Raw genomic sequence first — 16533 nt, 5'->3', positions numbered from 1 at the left:
AGGTTTTAACCCAGGCGCACACTGTCACCTGCAGCGATGCGTCTCTTTTGGCTCTTCCCTGAAAACAGGGTGATCTCAAACCACACAGGAGGAGGAGAGAGCCCCAGGGAGAGGGAGAAACTGGCTGGTGTCAGGCGCTGCAGAGACCAGTGGGACACAGAGAGCCCTTGTTTCTGGGCTCGGAGCCACAGGGGACCGGGACGCACGCACGGCCAGAGCAGGACCTGGCCCAGCTCCCGTGCGGTGGCCAGGGCCAGCACCCGGCCGAGACTGTACAGGCAGCGTCCTGCCACTCGTTGGCAGGACAGGAAAAAAAAAAAAGCTGACAAATGGCACCAGCCCCCCCTCCCCTCCTGGCTGTGTGAGCTACAGAGCCAGCGACACGCTCTCAGCACAAGCAGCAGCTTTGGTTATCTCCTCCCTGCACCTCCACCTCCCCCAGCAGAAGAGTTATGCCGGGGGCTCAGGGCAAACGTTTTGGGGAGGGGACCCTGCCCTTTCCCTCCTCCAACACACCCAGCTCCATGGCCACAAGCAGGGTGCTGTGCAGCCCCCAGGGCAGGGGGGTCCCAGCTACGGGGTCCTGGGTGACAGGGAAATTAGGTGATGTGGGGGGGAACGAGCCAGCACATTGGTGGCTCACGAGAGATGCTCTCACACACCAGGGACCACAGCATGCAACAGCTCTCATGGGACTCCTGATGGGACACCCAGAGTATCCAGGCCGCCCAGCAGCAATCTCCCCTTGGTGGGAGGCTGAGACTACAAAAAAGCTCTTGGGAAAAGGGCAGGAGGGGCTGCAGCAGCAGGCAGCAGGCTGGAGACCCGCTGGAGCCAGCGCCTGGCTCTGGTGATGCTGGACTGCTTCACAGGGAGGTGTGGCACCATGGCACTGCTCACCGATGTGATGGCATCAGAGGAAGCGAGAGCAAACCCTGTAAAAGCTGTTACCGACACTTCCCTCTCCGCTTCAGTAGGAGGATGGGGCATGGAAGGATTTTATTTACTGTGTTTTATTAATGAAGTGTTGGTGACCTTGGATAAACAGCTTGGTAGTATTTTGAGACTAGAAAGTAAAAAAGCAAATGAATAACTTCTTCTGTGGAAGGTTTTTAAGGTTTCATGACAAACAGGCCAAAGGACAGATCCAGCCCTCTCACAGGGGATGAAAACATTCCCCCCTCCTCCAGCCTGTAACGGCTCCCAGCAACGGGCAGCTCTCCTAGCTAGAGGTGAAACAGTCTCCCCCACAGCAGTTAGGAAAAAAACCCCAACATCCTGTTATCCTCCTCTTTCCACCTAACCTCCCTTGGAAAAACAAATACCCGAAGGCCCAGCAGCCAGTGAAAACAGCCAACATCTGCCGGCGTGCTGGAAGGTACGCACAGGCACCCAGCCGGGAGAAGGCGGAAAGGAAAGGGTTCTGGTGCAGGAGGCTGGGGCGCAGGGTGAGTGCGGGGTCCATGAATGCCAGGAATGATTTCTTCAGCTGCCAAAAACCTGCCCGTTCTGGAAACGACCAAGGATGATTTGCAAAAGAAGTGGTTTGAAAAAAAAAAAAAACACAAAGCAACAAAAAAACCCAACTCACTGTTCTCTTTTCAAACCCATTTCCAGACTGAGAAGTAAAAGCAAAGAGCCCAGCGACACCAAAGTTAACGCTGAAATGCCTCATAAGGGGAAAGATTTCATCTGAGAGATGTATGTGCCCCATAACTTCTGCCCCTACTTTGCAGAAAACACATGATGCTTGTAAAATGGGGAGACCCACAGTCTTCCCACATTGCCCCTCTATTGCTGTTTTGCTCCTTTTGCTGCCTGGGCTGGAGCAGCAGCTCTTCCAATTAAGCAGTTTACACTGAAACCTCTCCCCTTGATGGACAGGTAAGGAATATACTCTATTTTGTTACCTTAATTCTAAATGCTAATAGAAAGATGAAATTAAGAAAAACAAAAAGAGAGATGCAACAGGCTGCCTTTCAGCTCTGCTGATCATGCCTCGGGCAGACGAATCTATACATGCGATTTCTTTCGTCCTGTCAGGATGCCATTTTATCAGTTTTACTGTATAACCAGGTGAGAAAAAAGGACCAATTTTTTCCATTTCTCATGCATTCATTACCCAAAAGCCCCACGCAGTCACCCCTGCACCTGCCTCAGTGCTCTCCATTGCTGAATTACGAAATACTTCGCTCTGTCACCACTGAAAACCAGTACACTGCGTATAAAACCGAAGCCTGGATTTGAAAGGTGTGTAGCATCTGCAACAGATTAAAAGCACCACTCTTTCCCTTTCTGCTTCTGCTAGCTAGGATTTATCCCTCCTCCACAAAATCCTTGTGCACCCAACGGTGCTCTCGCCACACCACGATATAAATCATTGCAAAAGCCAAAATGTCCAATGCAGTGGGGTTTCCCCCATGCGACACACTCCGGCTCTGCTCTGAGATGCAGACAGGTTGCATTTAACCCCTGGCAGTCCGACAGTGGGGCCATCAGCCTGTCCTGGCTGTCATGGAGCAGCACTCTGCAGCCGGGAGGGAGGGACATGGTAGTGGGGACCAAAGTGGGATGAGGGGACCTGCTCACTTCTCCTGATAAGTGTGGAGCTGGGATTTTTGCCTGCCGATCTACAGGACTGACCTGTCCGACCACAGTCACCCATCACTCCCCAGCAGCATCCCCCTGGCACAGACAGCCGGGTTTGCAGGTCAAGTTTTTTGGCAGGAGCTTTGCTGCAAGGATGAGAAAGACTCCAGGGCTCGGGGTGAAACGTGGAAATCGATAGCAGTGCGAGATCAAATGTCACCAGCGAGGACCAAGCGGAGGATGCGCTGGAGCACAGGGACCTGCCTGGTGCTCTGCAGCGAGCCCTGCCTGGGCACCGGGCACATACAGGGGGCAGACGGGACCACTGCAGCCGGGGGGGCACGAGCTGATGTGCAAGTGATGTCCCTGGCACTGCCCTCTCCAGATGGGACTGGAGGAATCCCCCTACCCCAAGGGAGCACTTTAACGAGGAAATCAATGCAGAACGGTTAATGGGCTCAGTTAACATCATGGGGGAAAAGCACGTCCCAGGGGTGAAAGGAGGCAGATAACAGCACCTCGGGAAGAGAAGACTGGCAGCGGCATACGGCCAGGTAAAGCAGGCTGTCCAGCAGTGGCACAAAACAGAGCATGGTGGAACTTGCCTCCTCGACAGGCAAACGTCCCTTCCCTCATCCCTTCATGAGGGCTCATGACCCAACTCCCCTCCCTTACCTCCTTGTGATGGGTTCAAGCATGACGTTTCACCTGCTAGGACATCACTAAGTATCCACCCAAGAACCACAGCAGTAGTGGCCCTGCTGCAGCCCATCTGCCTAAAAGCCAAGCAGCAGGATGATCCATGGCCTCAAGGACCTCAGCAAAGGAGAATAAAACAAACAGGGTGAAAAGCAGCAAACACAACCCTGTTCAGCCCTGGTGGGGTGGCCAGAGCTGCCTGTTGGCTCTTTGGTGTCACCTTCCTTGGGTGATGCCAGCTGGGGGTGAGGGTGTTTCACAGCTATGGGCTCTCAAGGTGTTACTGGGTCTGAACAGCTGGGAAACAGGTCAGGGAAACAAGACCATTGTTAAATGCTTTTTTAATTCAGCAAAGATCAGCCAGGGAAGTACCGGGACTTCGATTTAAAGTTCCTTGAAAATGAAAATTAATAACCTAAAGAACCCAACAAAAAGTCCAAAGCGAAGGCTGAGGTTTCAAGTCAAAGGGAAACCTCCCTGGACCAAACCCTTCTGAGAACACACACGTCTGTGCCAGTGAGCGGTTCCTCTCTTCTTACCTGTCTTCCCGGTTGCGATCCAGCGAGTAGAACTGCTTACGGAGCCACCTAAACGGAAAGGCACAAACACCACACGCTTTTGCCCCAGCTCCTTGACAAGAAGCCCGTTCGGTTTGCTGCCGTCTCTGAAGATGCTCAGCACCACACCACCCAATCCCACAGCCCTTCTTCCCACCAAAGAACTCTGCGCCCCTTCCAGGGTCAACCTGCCCCCTTTAAAACTGTCTCTGCCTGGAAATGGGTCCACAGTTAAGACAAAACCCCAAAAGTCTTCTCTTCTACGTGCCTCTGCACTGAATTGCTACAGATAATACAGGCTGCACACACACAGGAACATCTGCTTTGTCATAAAGCTCCTTTTCCCTGCACACATAAGAGATGGAGCTCTGGCCACAGACGATGCTGTGCACCGGGTCGTGTGATGGAGCCTCGAGCGCAGAGGCAGGAGGGCCAGGTCAGCGTTGCTCAGAGAGGGAAGGAGGTGATGTCACTGTGCTCACCTTTTTCTGTCAAAAAAAGGACAGAAAAGGGGAAAAAAACAAACCCAAAGAAGTGCAGAACAAGGACAACTCCCTCACCTTTCGATCTGCAGAGGAGTGGCAGCCCTCAGAGTGTCTGCCACCAGCCAGTTCAGCCCCTTGATCCACATGTTGACCTCATCCTCGGAAGTGGCTGTGGAAAGTGCACAGGAGAAATGGGAGGAAGGGACGCAGAAGCTGCTGACCAACCCAAACTTGTGGACTATCCTCAGCATCTTGTATCCCCTGTTCCTTCCTTCATCCCCTTTCTGATAACAGCTCCCTGCTGTGCAGATGCTCTGGCTGGCTCCTCTCTGTGCCGGGCTCCTGCTCCTCTCCCGTGGGATGTATGTGGCTGGCTGCAGCTCTTGCCCCTGCACGTCACGCTCTCTCCTCCCTTCAGTCCCCGAGAGCTGGGGGTTATCTTCACCCTCAAGCAGTCATGCTCTGGCTGGCCTGGGTGACAGGCCACCATCTGCTTTGGGAAGGTGTGCTAGCTCCTCTGTAACCTCCCTGACAGCAGCTCCGTCCCTTCTAAGGGCAGAGGCTGTCCCTGTCCCCGTGCCCTGCAGCACTAGCCAGAGGCAGATTTGCCATGGAGGTTAAGGCATCAGCATCACCGCCTCCATCACAGCATCACCGCCTCCATCACAGCATCACCGCCTCCATCACAGCATCACCGCCTCCATCAGCGCCCATCTACGGGCCCGTCTACAAGCCTGCGCACTGCTAGCAGAAAAAGATTATCGCCCATCAGCTGAGCTGCAGCCCGTCCTCCACCTGAACAGGAGGAGACTCAATAGCATAAACCTCGTCTCCTTCAGTAGCAAAACATAAGGATGGCTGCTCCAAGTCCGGCTTAAGTCAACCGACAAGTGGCCGAGGAAAGCTGAGACCAACACGGCAGAGGTACCCAGGCTCTGTGAGTTACCGTTTGGCACTGGCAGCGTTTTCTCACTCAGAATTGCACAGCAGAAGCGAGCAAGATTTTCCCCTTCACGTGTGGGGCTGGTTACCACGACGCAGCTGATGAACACCAACACGCCAAGCTGAGATGAACCACATTTTCCAGCACATATTTGAACTAGGGGCTTTAGTTCACCCAACTTTTGGGTTCACCAGGTGAATTAATTGACTTAACTAGGGCTTGGATGTGTAACCCTTCAGGGACCGGTGTCACCTTCCAAAGACACCTCCTTGGTGTGGTAAGAAGAGCACCTACCCAAGGATATGTTCTAGCTCACCATGGAAGGATGCATCGGAAGTTTGGGACCTGTGGTGATGAGGTGCCTGCCCAACCCTCCCCTGGCACAGCCCTGAGGCCACGAGTGCTTTACCTTGCAGGCTGAGGGTCTTCAGCCGGAATTCTGTGCCATAGAGGACAACGAAGCAGTGAGACTGGTCTGGTCGGAAACATGGATCCTCCTGGTACCGGTCAAAATCACGTGAATTTTTTCCTGGACGGATCTCTTTGATTTCACGAATATCCACTAAGAGAAAGGGAAAACAGAAGGGGAGTTCAGGGAATTTCAAGCTATTCACAAGAAGATGGAGGAGAAGGAAGGGTGGGCACAGATAAAGAGGTTCTAGCCATCTGAAGAGCTGGATTACCACCCGTGACACGATGGCAGACCCAGGCATGGCACCGTGGTACCAGGCTTTGAACAGCAAACTGCGTTTCCCTGGCTATGCTGGAAAGCAAGGATGGGACAGCTGCCCCGGCCCGGGCAGAGAGCTGCCAGACATCCGAGGTCAGTGGGCAGGTGCTGGGGACGGTGTCGTGCAGAGGGAACAAGCCACCATCACAGCAGCCTCCCAGTCCTCCCCTGCCACCGCTGATGGCACAGGCTGTAGAGGCACCCAGAGCTCTAGCACAGCACCACCAGCCTGGTCCTCAGTACAGCCACAGGTGCCCAGGTCCTCCCAGAGCAGCTGGCCACACTTCTCACCTTCAACAAGCCCTTCAGGAGCCCCAGCTTGCTCCTCAACCTTCCAAAACAGCACAGAGATCCTACCACCTGCACATCTCTCCTGCCGCGTGCATGTGGTTGTGCACACACACAAGCCTGCAAGCACAGCCCCACTCTACCGGCTCCCTAGGAATCCCCCCCAGCCCCTTTACCTCCGTGTCCCCCTGAACAGCTGGGTACGCCACCGTGGCAATCCCCAGGCGTGATGAGCAGAGGGCAGTGCTACCGCTACTGTAAGCTCCTTCGCCCTTTAGCTTCACACTCCATGCTTTCCTCTTCCTCCACCCAACACACACCTGCAAACTGCACTTCTTTTTGTCTTTCCAGGCAGCAACATTTTGTGGTGTTTGTTTTTTTTTTTTTTTAAAGCAAGCTTTTCTACAGAGGTGAACCCTCTAAGGGCACAGCCTCCTGCCCAGTTAGATGAAATCCTGTTTGCAGCTACCACATCTTACAAACACCATGGATTTAAGATCTGCTCCTCTCCAAATTCAAGTTAGATACTGAAACTTGCATTGATCCTTCTTTTAAACAACTTGATGATGCCCCTGCCTCCTGCCCCGCTCCCCACTTTCATGCTAATTACGTATGCATTTTCTGGCATCTCCCCAGCTCCTCTGAGCACCACCAGGATGCCCAGGGCAGTCCCTGCCTTCATATATGCTCCATCTTCACCAAGAAAACTCTGTCCTTCCCTAGCCAAAGAGGGACAAAAAGCTTAGCACCTCTGGGTGATGTTCAGAAGGCCACAGAAGAAAGCACAGTACAAGTATCAACCAAATCCAACCTCTGGAGATCCAGCTGTGGTGGATCTGCCACAGCAGCTCTGGAGCAGATTTGACTGTAGTAACCACCCCACCCCCCATGCTTCCAGGCAGAATCCCCCTCCCCACCTCACTTCCAAACACCTTCCAGAGAGAAAACATTTGAAAAAGCATGAAACCCGCCCAATCTCCAGAGATCATTTGAATTATAGACACCACTAGGGAGGTCTGGTATCAACAACATAAACATATGCAAGGTGCTGGTCAGAACCAGAGCTGAGGGAGGGGGATAACAGCTCAGGGCTCCCGCCTCTCACAGCTTTGTACTATACACGAGTCCCTTGGACTTTATTTTATAAAAACTGGCTTATTTTTGAACCTGTGGCAGCAGCAGAGGGTGTTAGGGCCTGGCTGCACATGTGGGTGGTGAATCCATCAGTACAGCTCCAGCATCCTGGCAGCTTCAGCTGTGGCTCAGGGAGAAGAGCAGCAGGTAACTCCAACGAGCTGCCTCAGAGCTGGCTCCTCTGCAAGGGGCAGCTGCGAGCATGCCAGAGCATTAAATGCTGAGCAAGGAGAAGGAGCTGAAGAGATGCTAGTAAGGGAGCATCTCACAGACTGCCTCCCCTGAGAAAATTCTGGGAAAAGACTCTCATTGCCATAGAACAAAGAAAAAACAACAGCAGCAACAAGAAAGAAAAAAAACCTAAACCAAACCCAAACTCAAGAATCTTTGCTTCCTGGAAAAACAGTTTCTTAAATGCTCGGGGGAATCAAATAACAACATTTCTGAGTCACGTTTCCAAAGTAGATGATGCTTCTGAGCAATGTGGGACGGAGATTACTACAAACCTGGCATGTAATTCATCCCAATTAAACTCCACTTACTGCACTCACTGTGGATCGACTCGTCTTTCATTTCAATTTACTGCAGCTTAAAACTAGACAGAAATGCGACCTGCTCATTACCCACAGCAGCCGCCGACAGCACTGAACTGCATCACGAGAGATGATGCTCGCTCCAGACGAACACCACAGCAAGCCAGACACAGGGCCTGACTTTGGGGAGATGTTTAAAAGATGCTTAAATCCTACATGAGGAATGCGAGATCCTCTTGTGATGCAGTGCAATGCACCCAGTCACTGTGGGTGTGCAGGTGGAGATGACAGCAGCCTGCTCATTGCCTGACACGGGACGTATGCAGACTGACCACCGCAATAACCCGCCAAAGCTCCTCAACTCGGGACAAGAGCACAGAAAGACCGAGTTCCTCGGGGCTGCAAAGGGAGGACGGACAAGCCTCCTACCATAAGCAAGGGTGTGACTTCTTAAGGCACTGCCTACCCTTTGGAAATGAGCTGTCTGGAAGTTCAAACATTAGCGTGCCCTGCCGCAACCTGCCCATGTGCTCACATCCTCAGCGACACAGCACGCTGGTTTAGCCCTTACAAACCCATATCACAGCTCAGGTCTTTGCATCCAGGACATGCACATCAGGGCTGAAGACTAATCCTGCCTTTGAAGGATACAGGGCTTGACCAATGCAGTGGGAAAGAACCGGCAGCTGGGTTTTCATGGTAGTTTAGCAGGCAATAACTACTCAGGGAAGGTGCCAAAATATTAATGGCCTTCCCTTGAAGCATGCTGCAAGCGCCTCGTCTCTGCTTCAGGATGCTGCAGTGTCCTATGTCCTGCACTCACCTTTCACTGCACAGAGCACCAACCAGTGGGTTAGTAAGTAAGTAGTAAGACAGAGCTATTGTTACAAACTGCATATCTAAAATCCACGCAACGGAGGCAGCCCCGGAGCAAGCAAGGTACTTATCAAAGACAGAAGCACGTAGGGAATTCCTAGGGCGAAGGGCAGCCTCTGCGCCCGGAGGGAGCAGGGTAAAAACCTCCAGCCCACGCATGCTTGCAGCTGCTTGCTCATCTCTCTCATCCTCCCAAACATGCCTGCGTGTGCCGGGGAGAAGGCAGTTCAGGGTTTGGTTTATGCAGCCCTCTCCTTGCCGTGGAGCAGCAGATCAGCCTCTCAAACCCCACTTTCTCTACTGACCTCAAGTACCTCCCTGGCCCCCTTGCAGCATGGAAGGAAATGACTCTTAGCAGGAAGCCCAGTAAGCACAAATGCCACCATCCCAACCAAGCAAATGCCGAAATGTTGGTTCCCTGCACCAGCCCTGCCTCCATCCCACCGCAGGTCCTCCCTCTGCCAGCGCAGGACCGGGAGCCACCATCCACAGGGGAAGGAGAGACGAAGACATCTTGCTGTAGCCCAGGGCTTGCTGGGATTTTCTCTGGCTGACCTTGCTCGTGTCAGCCCCACGAGACGCTGCGGCTCCTGGGGGTGACCCCAGCTTTGCACAGCACCAGTTGGGGCCCCGCTGCCGCAGGAGCATGCAGCCGAAGGTGCAAAACCTGCCCCGGGTGGGTTCTGCAGCCTGGTCTGAGCGCTGTTTCACCTCAGCTTTGCTACCAGCAGAAAGGCTGCAGGCAAGCTTGCAACCAGCTTGCAAGCCTGCAGGCAACAGAGGCAGAGCCTCACAAGCCCCATCTCCCCCTGCCCTGCCTCGCACTAACTCCTCTCCCCCACACCTGGGTGCCACTCTCCCCATCCTCCTGCCTGTCCCCAGCACCGCCAAGGCCAGGCACATTATTCCAGACAATAAGCCAAACTCCAACCCATAACTATTTCCATCGCAGTGCGCAAGAACGAGCCCCAAGTCAAACACAGCCACCTCTGCACACCCCTGCCACCCTCCTGCCAGTAACCAGTAAGCCCAGCGCCTGCAGCTATCCTCCCACTGCTGCCTTCCAACCCCCCCCAAGCCTGCTCCCACCACGGCTGATGATGATCCCACATGCCCAGATCTGCCCACCAGCACTTGCATTTATTTGGGGGCAGAGCCCTATGGCTTTGCAAACCTGTAGAGAGGGCTGCGGGGGGAGCCCGGACCCCCCCCCCGGGCAGACAGGGGAACCTGGCAGCCAGCCTTGAGCAGGGAGTGGAAATTAATACAAAAGAGAGGGCAGAGGAGTAGAGGCGAGCTGGAAGCACAGCAGAGGTTCCCCACGAGAGCAGTGAAGGGATAACTGCAGAGCCCACGCTGGAAGTGACATCCAGTCACCAGCAAGGTCCCCACGTGAGTGGCAGTGTGGGCTCTGTGACAGCAGCCCCAAGTCCCACCACAGGTTTGCACCTTGGGTCCTTGCTGGGAAAGACCTACCAGGGATGTGGCCAGAGACACCAGATGAGCATCTGGTGGGGCCCCACCACCGTGGGTCACGCGTGCCTGGGCAACAGAAGAAGTGGCAGGTAATCCAGGATGAACCCTCCAAAGATCAGCAGCCTGTCACCAAGGTGAGCCACTTCTCCTCCCCAAGCTGCCCTCTCCCAGAGCACGCTGTGGAAGGCAGCGGTCACTGCAGAAGGTAGAAACTGGTCTTCATCCCATGTGGACAGTGGCAAGAGGAAGAAGAAGTTGGTGCCACAGCCATGGCCGGGGTAGAGGGAAGCTCTCTGCTGGAATATCAACCCTGCTGCAGCCTGGCAGGGCTGAGATGTCTCAGCGCAGGGACCAGCAGTAAGCAGGGACGGATGAGCAGCAGATGAGACAGGATGCCTGGAGCGTGCTGGCCATCCTCCAGCCATCCTCCAGCCCTCCCAGGCAGGCGTGCAAGCAGTTGCCAGCAGAGGCTTGGCAGGGAGGCAGCAAAGTCCATCCAGCCCGGAGATGCTCTAAGCTCCTCACATGCTTCCACGTTGCACGCTGAGCTGCACCGTGGCTGTGCCAACAGGTTGTGCCCTTCACAGCCTCCCAAACTTCCCCCCAGCCGACCACCAGCAGAAAGGCTTGGCCCTCCACTTGCCTCCAGCGCTTAAATAAAAGGACACGGTCACACTCCTGGGCAAGGAGCCTTCCCTTCAGCAGGAGCGGGTTGCATCAGAAAGAAAAAGCTGACCCCAGATCCACCCTCCACACCGTTTAAGAAAAAAAAAGCTTAAAAAAATTACCCTTCTGGTTACATGAAAACCAGATCCACCCTTAAAGTAACTTAAAACCAAAACTTCATCCAAGCTTCATTTAACCGCTGATGGATGGAGTGTTGTAACGGGCAAGGATAAGGACACCCTGGAATGGGCTCTGAGGGTTGCAAAATCTCCACCTCCAGAGGATTTTTGGAAAGATATAAAACTGATTAAAGAAAAAAAAGCTGGCAAAAGGAGGGCTTAGCCCAAGTTATCTCCTAGGATGGATTTATCAGGGACAGCCTCCAAGAAAACACCCATTGCTTCAACAAGCATTGCTCGGTGCATGTGTCTCCCTGGGGACAAACGGTGTAGTGACAGCCACATGGTCACTCCCAGCCCAGCTTGACCTCAGCCAGCTGACACAGACTGATCCCACCCGGGGCAGCAGAAAAGCCTCCAGGCTACTTACTCTGGCAAAGAAAAAATAAAAAGTTGCTTTTATTTAATATTGTGGTTCCCACTGAGCACAACCCTGCGGTCATCCCCAGGCTTCCCGTCACTGGAAGGGGTGCTGGGCGGTCAGGCCCTCAGAGAAAGGCTGCCAAGGGAGAAAGAATTAAAAAAAACCCCGACAACTCGTGTGTGCATGTGGGCAAAAATCGGAGAAATCCATTACGCAACAGCATGGAGAATAAAGTAGCGCCATCTCCCTCTTAATACTTCAGTGGAAGCCCCCTGGAGTGGCCACTCAGCACTAGATACTGGGAGCTGCAGGAGCTCGGAGGAGGGTTGCAGCCCACCTTCTCCTGCCGGCATTCACCAGCTGCTTCATCCATCTGCAACCAACCTGCCCAGCCCGGGGCTGCTCCACACCGCTCAGCCCCTCACCTTTGCTGACTGCAACCCAACACCGCTCTGCCAAGGAAAAAACGACCAAAAATCCCCCATGATTTCAGGGGAACAGCCGAGTGAGTGCTAAGTGCTTTGCTGGACAGGGGCCAGAGCCTTCAGCACCTTGCAGTCTGCAGCCCCGTCGCCTGCCCACCGCTATTTATGGAGCCCCTTCTGCCTGCAAAACTCTGGCTGAGCCCTGGGTTTGTCCCTGTGTGGACCCATCCCTGCATCCACCGAGGTTTCCTGGAGGAATCGGGCACACGGTCACTACCTGAGCTTGAATTTGGAGGCTGGACTGCAAAATTTCAGGTGGCTGTTACAAAACGCATGTTGCACCCAGAATCAATGCAAAAAGTGGGGTCCTGCACTTAACATCATCCCCTCTACAAGAGGCAAAGCAGTAACCCCAACCGATTAGGAACATATTTCAGAGGGAAAAGCGGTGCATCTCTCATTAATACAGGTTTTCAGAGTGAAAACAGCTCAATCTCTCGACCCCACAAGCTCTCCTTAATCGATGAAACTAAAGCAGGCAGTGTAATGGAGAATTAAACATCCCTGCACTGAGACAGCGATGAGGTTACCGCATCCTCCTGCTGCGCCTGACCTCAGCTGCCGCTCACCGGCTATCAGGTTTGCAGAGAACAATCCCATGCCATTAACAGATGGTTTATCCAGACAGGACAACAAGAAAGCAGCTGAGGCCTCTAATTTGACCTTACTACTTTTGCAGAGGGCAGGAGGCAGGGCTGAGACATCCATGGAGGCCAACACAAACACTGAACCAGCAGCGCCCTGTGTCCCAGTGAATCCCTCATCCTCTACGAGCTAAAAATGGCCAAGCTGCTCGTCTAGTGAGGCACCAAACCCCCTGTGAAAGGCTCTTTCACCCCCACTACTGTCCCAGGGAGGGACACAGCCACGCTGGTGCTCAGGGGCCTGTTGGGTCCCGTTGCTCTGGTTGCTGTAACACGCAGGCACTTCTGCCTCAGGAAAAGACGTGGGTAAAACAATTTTCCCCTGCAGACTCGGCTCAGTTGCGTCTCAGCAATTTGCTTCATCTCACCTGCTGTCTGCATCAGCAAACAGCAATTTTTGCTGCGAGGCACCGCACTTGGCTGCGAAGCAACTGTCGCATTAGCTCTACCCAGCAGCAGCAACATCCACATACAGAGAGCATACATATAGCATCCCGGGAGAGAAGATGCTGGGGGAAAAAAGATTGCTCAGTGGGCTGGAGATGGGACAGCAGCGAGCTCCCAGTTAGCCAGGGTGACCGTGACTAGCCTGGATCCCGGCTCAGATCCTGGCTCACCTCTCAACGATCTCGGTCAATCAGCGTGGAGCAGGAGGATTTGGCAGAGAGCTGAAATGCCACCCTGGGAGCCAGCACCCCTGCCCCGGCAGCGCGCCCGGGCAGCCCACGCGGGGCACGCAGGGACGCGCCGGCTGCTCTGTGGGCACCCGTGTTTCCTGCCCGCCCCTCCAGCTGCTGCTGCCTCCGCTGCGCCCCTGGGCCACGTGTCCTGTGGCTTCCGAGCTCCAGTTCCCCCCTCCCCCCCTCATCCCCCCCAAATCCTTATCAACTAGAGGAAACTAGAGGAGATGCGCAAGGAGATTAGGAGATGCTATGCTGCTGCATCGCTCTGCGGCTTGGAGGATGTGAGGAACTGCCCTTCCCTCCTCCATCCCACGCACCCGTGTTCCGGGCTGGAGCAGGGAGGCACAGGTCCTGCCCAGACATCACCCGGCTCCTACAGGGTGCTGAGGACCTCTCCCCAGGCTGACCCACACCCTGCTGCTCCACCAGCTTCACGCAGGTGGCCTTCAAGAGCTCGCAAACACCCTCCCAACACTACAAGCAGAGGCAGCTGTGGGCTGGCAGCTGCCTACCCTGTATCATCAGCACATCTCTCCCGCTTACTCTCAGCTGCAAGAAAATAAAGTAAAAAAAAAACAACCCCAAAGCTGATCCCCAAGTGAGCGAAGCAGGGTGCTGCTATCTCACAGCTCTGCCCGCAGCCCAGCACAGACGGGGGACGTGCAGGCTGGCAGCTCACACTCAGCCTGCCCAGGGACAACTTCACGCTCAGACCCACTTGACCCGAGCCACCTCTCTGCCAGCACTGCCACCCTGTCCATCACCACCGCTTGGCCCCAGTGTAGCTGAGAGGGTGGTGCTGGACCCACCAGTACCTCTGGTGGGCTGCACAGTCTCGGGCAAAGCACTCCAGCTCCTCCAGCCTCAGCTGCACAGCCCCCTTTGTTGTACCCCTGGGGCTGTGGGGACGAGGAGATGTCACCGGGGGTGTGCACAGCCCACAGCACCTGCTATAAACACCACACCGGTACATCCATCCCAAAGCCAGACAAGAAACTGTAACAGCAAATAAAGCAATGAAGCAGAGGTGGGACACCAATCCTGAGTCACGGTCACTTGTTGCAGTCACGGCCCAAGCCCCTGAGGAAGGACCAGGAGGCTCCCCAGTCCCAAAATCCTTCCACGCCCCACCAGCAGCCCTGTCTCTGGGCACCTGCAGCCAGCATCCCTCCAACGGGGAGAGGGAGGAAGAGAGGCCTGGGAGATGTCTCCTACCCAGTGTCAGCTAACGGCCAGCAGTTAATTAGCAGGGTTATTACTGGGGACAGCTCCACACACCCCCAGAGGGACAGGCTCTCTGCTCTCCCGCTGCTCTCCCCACCTCAGGCTCTTTTGCTGCCAGCAGAGCCCTTGTAGGGGTGTTTGCAGGGCACACAGTGGGGCTTGCTGGATGCGAACAGCCCAGGCTCTCCTCCCTCAGCAGATGAACTTCTCGTATAGGGTGCTACGAGTATGGGGTGCCAGCTCCTACTGGCTCTCCCAGCCTCCCCCATGCTTTCTCCCATGTCACTGGAAAGGGAACATCCCTCGCGAGCTGATCACTAGGGCTCCTTTCACAGTGCAGGGAGGGATGGGCACTTCGGTCCAGCACTACACAAGCGTACAAGGCAGGTGGGAGGAAACTTCTTAGGAGACGCATCTCTTCCATGGCTGCTGGAGAGAGCACCTCTGGCTCACACCTCACCTCTGGGGTGGCCAGCGGGGAACACTGCGGAACGAGTGAAGAACAGAGCGAGCCCACTTGGTATCTCCTTCCAGATACCCTCCCACCACCCACCGCTCTGCAGCTTGGGGTCTCCCTTGGAGGTTCTCTCATCTGCCTACAGCCGGGTGCAGGCACCCAGTTTTAGGACAGCTACTGTGAGGAGGGGCGAACCCCGAGCAACACGAATGGGCTGTGAAGTAGGAAAGCAGAGACGGGGTTCCCCGTTCAGAATTCACCCAGCTCAGTGCTGGACACCAGCAGCCCTGTCCCTCCAGCACAGCCCTGCAAGGACACTGGTGGGCAGCTCGAGGAGACGGGCAGCCAGATGGCAAACACCAGTGGAGGGCCCCAGCAATCTGGGACGCTTCAGGGCTTCCACCATGGAAATGTTGTGGAGGGTTTGTACCACGATTTCTGGACTCTACCAAATCCCAAGCTCGGCACCCAGGGCTGCTGGTCACATCCACCCCCACACACAGCTGGCACCCACCAGAGCCATGGAGTTGCTGCACCTTCACCACACAGGACTGGGAGCACGTTTCCACCCCAAACACCCACAGAGCTACTCCAGCTAAGGCAAAGCCCTGGTTCTGCTCACACAGACGCTGCTCTGAAGAAGTCGGTGTCCCTTCCCCAGATGAAATAAGGCCAGCAGCAGCCAGCGAAGCTGCCCTTCAGTCATCAGCCTGGTCTGTTTGAGAGGCACAAACTGCCACTGACTCAAATGGAAAGGGGAAGCTCAGCATCAGTGCTTCTGGACAGTCTGTCTAGGGATGGCTCCACAAGCCACCCCCCAAAGGTGACTTTTTTTCCTTCGTGGCATTGAGGGTTCCATCCCCCTCAGCCCTGTCTGGGCAAGAAATGTAATGACCTTAGAGGAGCACAGTAAAACAGAGGGAGGATGGGGGAAGCTGAGGATCTGTGAGCACAGCTACAGCTCCTCCAGCCTGCCTCTCCCGCTCTCCCCTACTCCAGGGCGGACACGCAGCAGTAGGGAGATCTGAGCGGTACCACGGAGAGCAGGGATGGATCGATGGGGCACCCGACACAGCGCTGCATCTCGGCACAGAATGGGGAGACACTCAAAGAAGCTGCTTCCAGGGCAGGTGATCCCCATCAAAGGGCCCAGCAGGGAGCACTTCTGTGCAACATCTCTGCATCCCTCTCCGTGAGCTTACAGGGTCACTGACCTCCCCAGACTCTGTCAGCTAGAGGACTCCTACCCATGCCAGCACTGCCTGCCAGGGGAAAGGGATGGGAGCAAGCAGACTGACAAAAAACAAGCACAAAAGAAGGGCAGACATGGCTATCCAGCAGTTCCTGAGTGCACAAGGCAGTCAAAGGCACAGCTCACCAGCTCACAGCCAGGAGACTGGCAGGGCCAACGAGGAAGCCCTGGCAGAGGTGGATCTGGGGACCTGGGCCCCCAACAGCAGCAAGCTCTCCTTGGAGCTCTTTGGGGATTTTTGCACTTAAAACAAAACAGCACAAAAAAGC

General features: G+C 54.9%; 1 protein-coding gene across 5 annotated transcripts in view; it reads right to left on the bottom strand.

Moving 5' to 3' along the window:
* The window catches only part of PLCG1 (phospholipase C gamma 1), a 48906-nt gene that overhangs the window by 20560 nt on the left and 11813 nt on the right, over window positions 1–16533 (bottom strand). For all 5 annotated transcript variants that reach the window (XM_080405989.1, XM_080405991.1, XM_080405990.1 and 2 more), the window contains exons 2-4: window positions 5683–5835; window positions 4406–4499; window positions 3828–3875 (exon numbers count right to left, since the gene is read on the bottom strand). In XM_080405989.1, the coding sequence (XP_080262115.1) occupies window positions 3828–3875; window positions 4406–4499; window positions 5683–5835 (295 nt within the window). The remainder of the gene's footprint in view (window positions 1–3827; window positions 3876–4405; window positions 4500–5682; window positions 5836–16533) is intronic.

Source organism: Falco punctatus, assembly GCF_963210335.1.
Source record: "Falco punctatus genome assembly, chromosome: 10".
NCBI classification, from domain to species: Eukaryota; Metazoa; Chordata; class Aves; order Falconiformes; family Falconidae; genus Falco; species Falco punctatus.
This window is presented reverse-complemented; position numbering and strand designations above follow the sequence as displayed.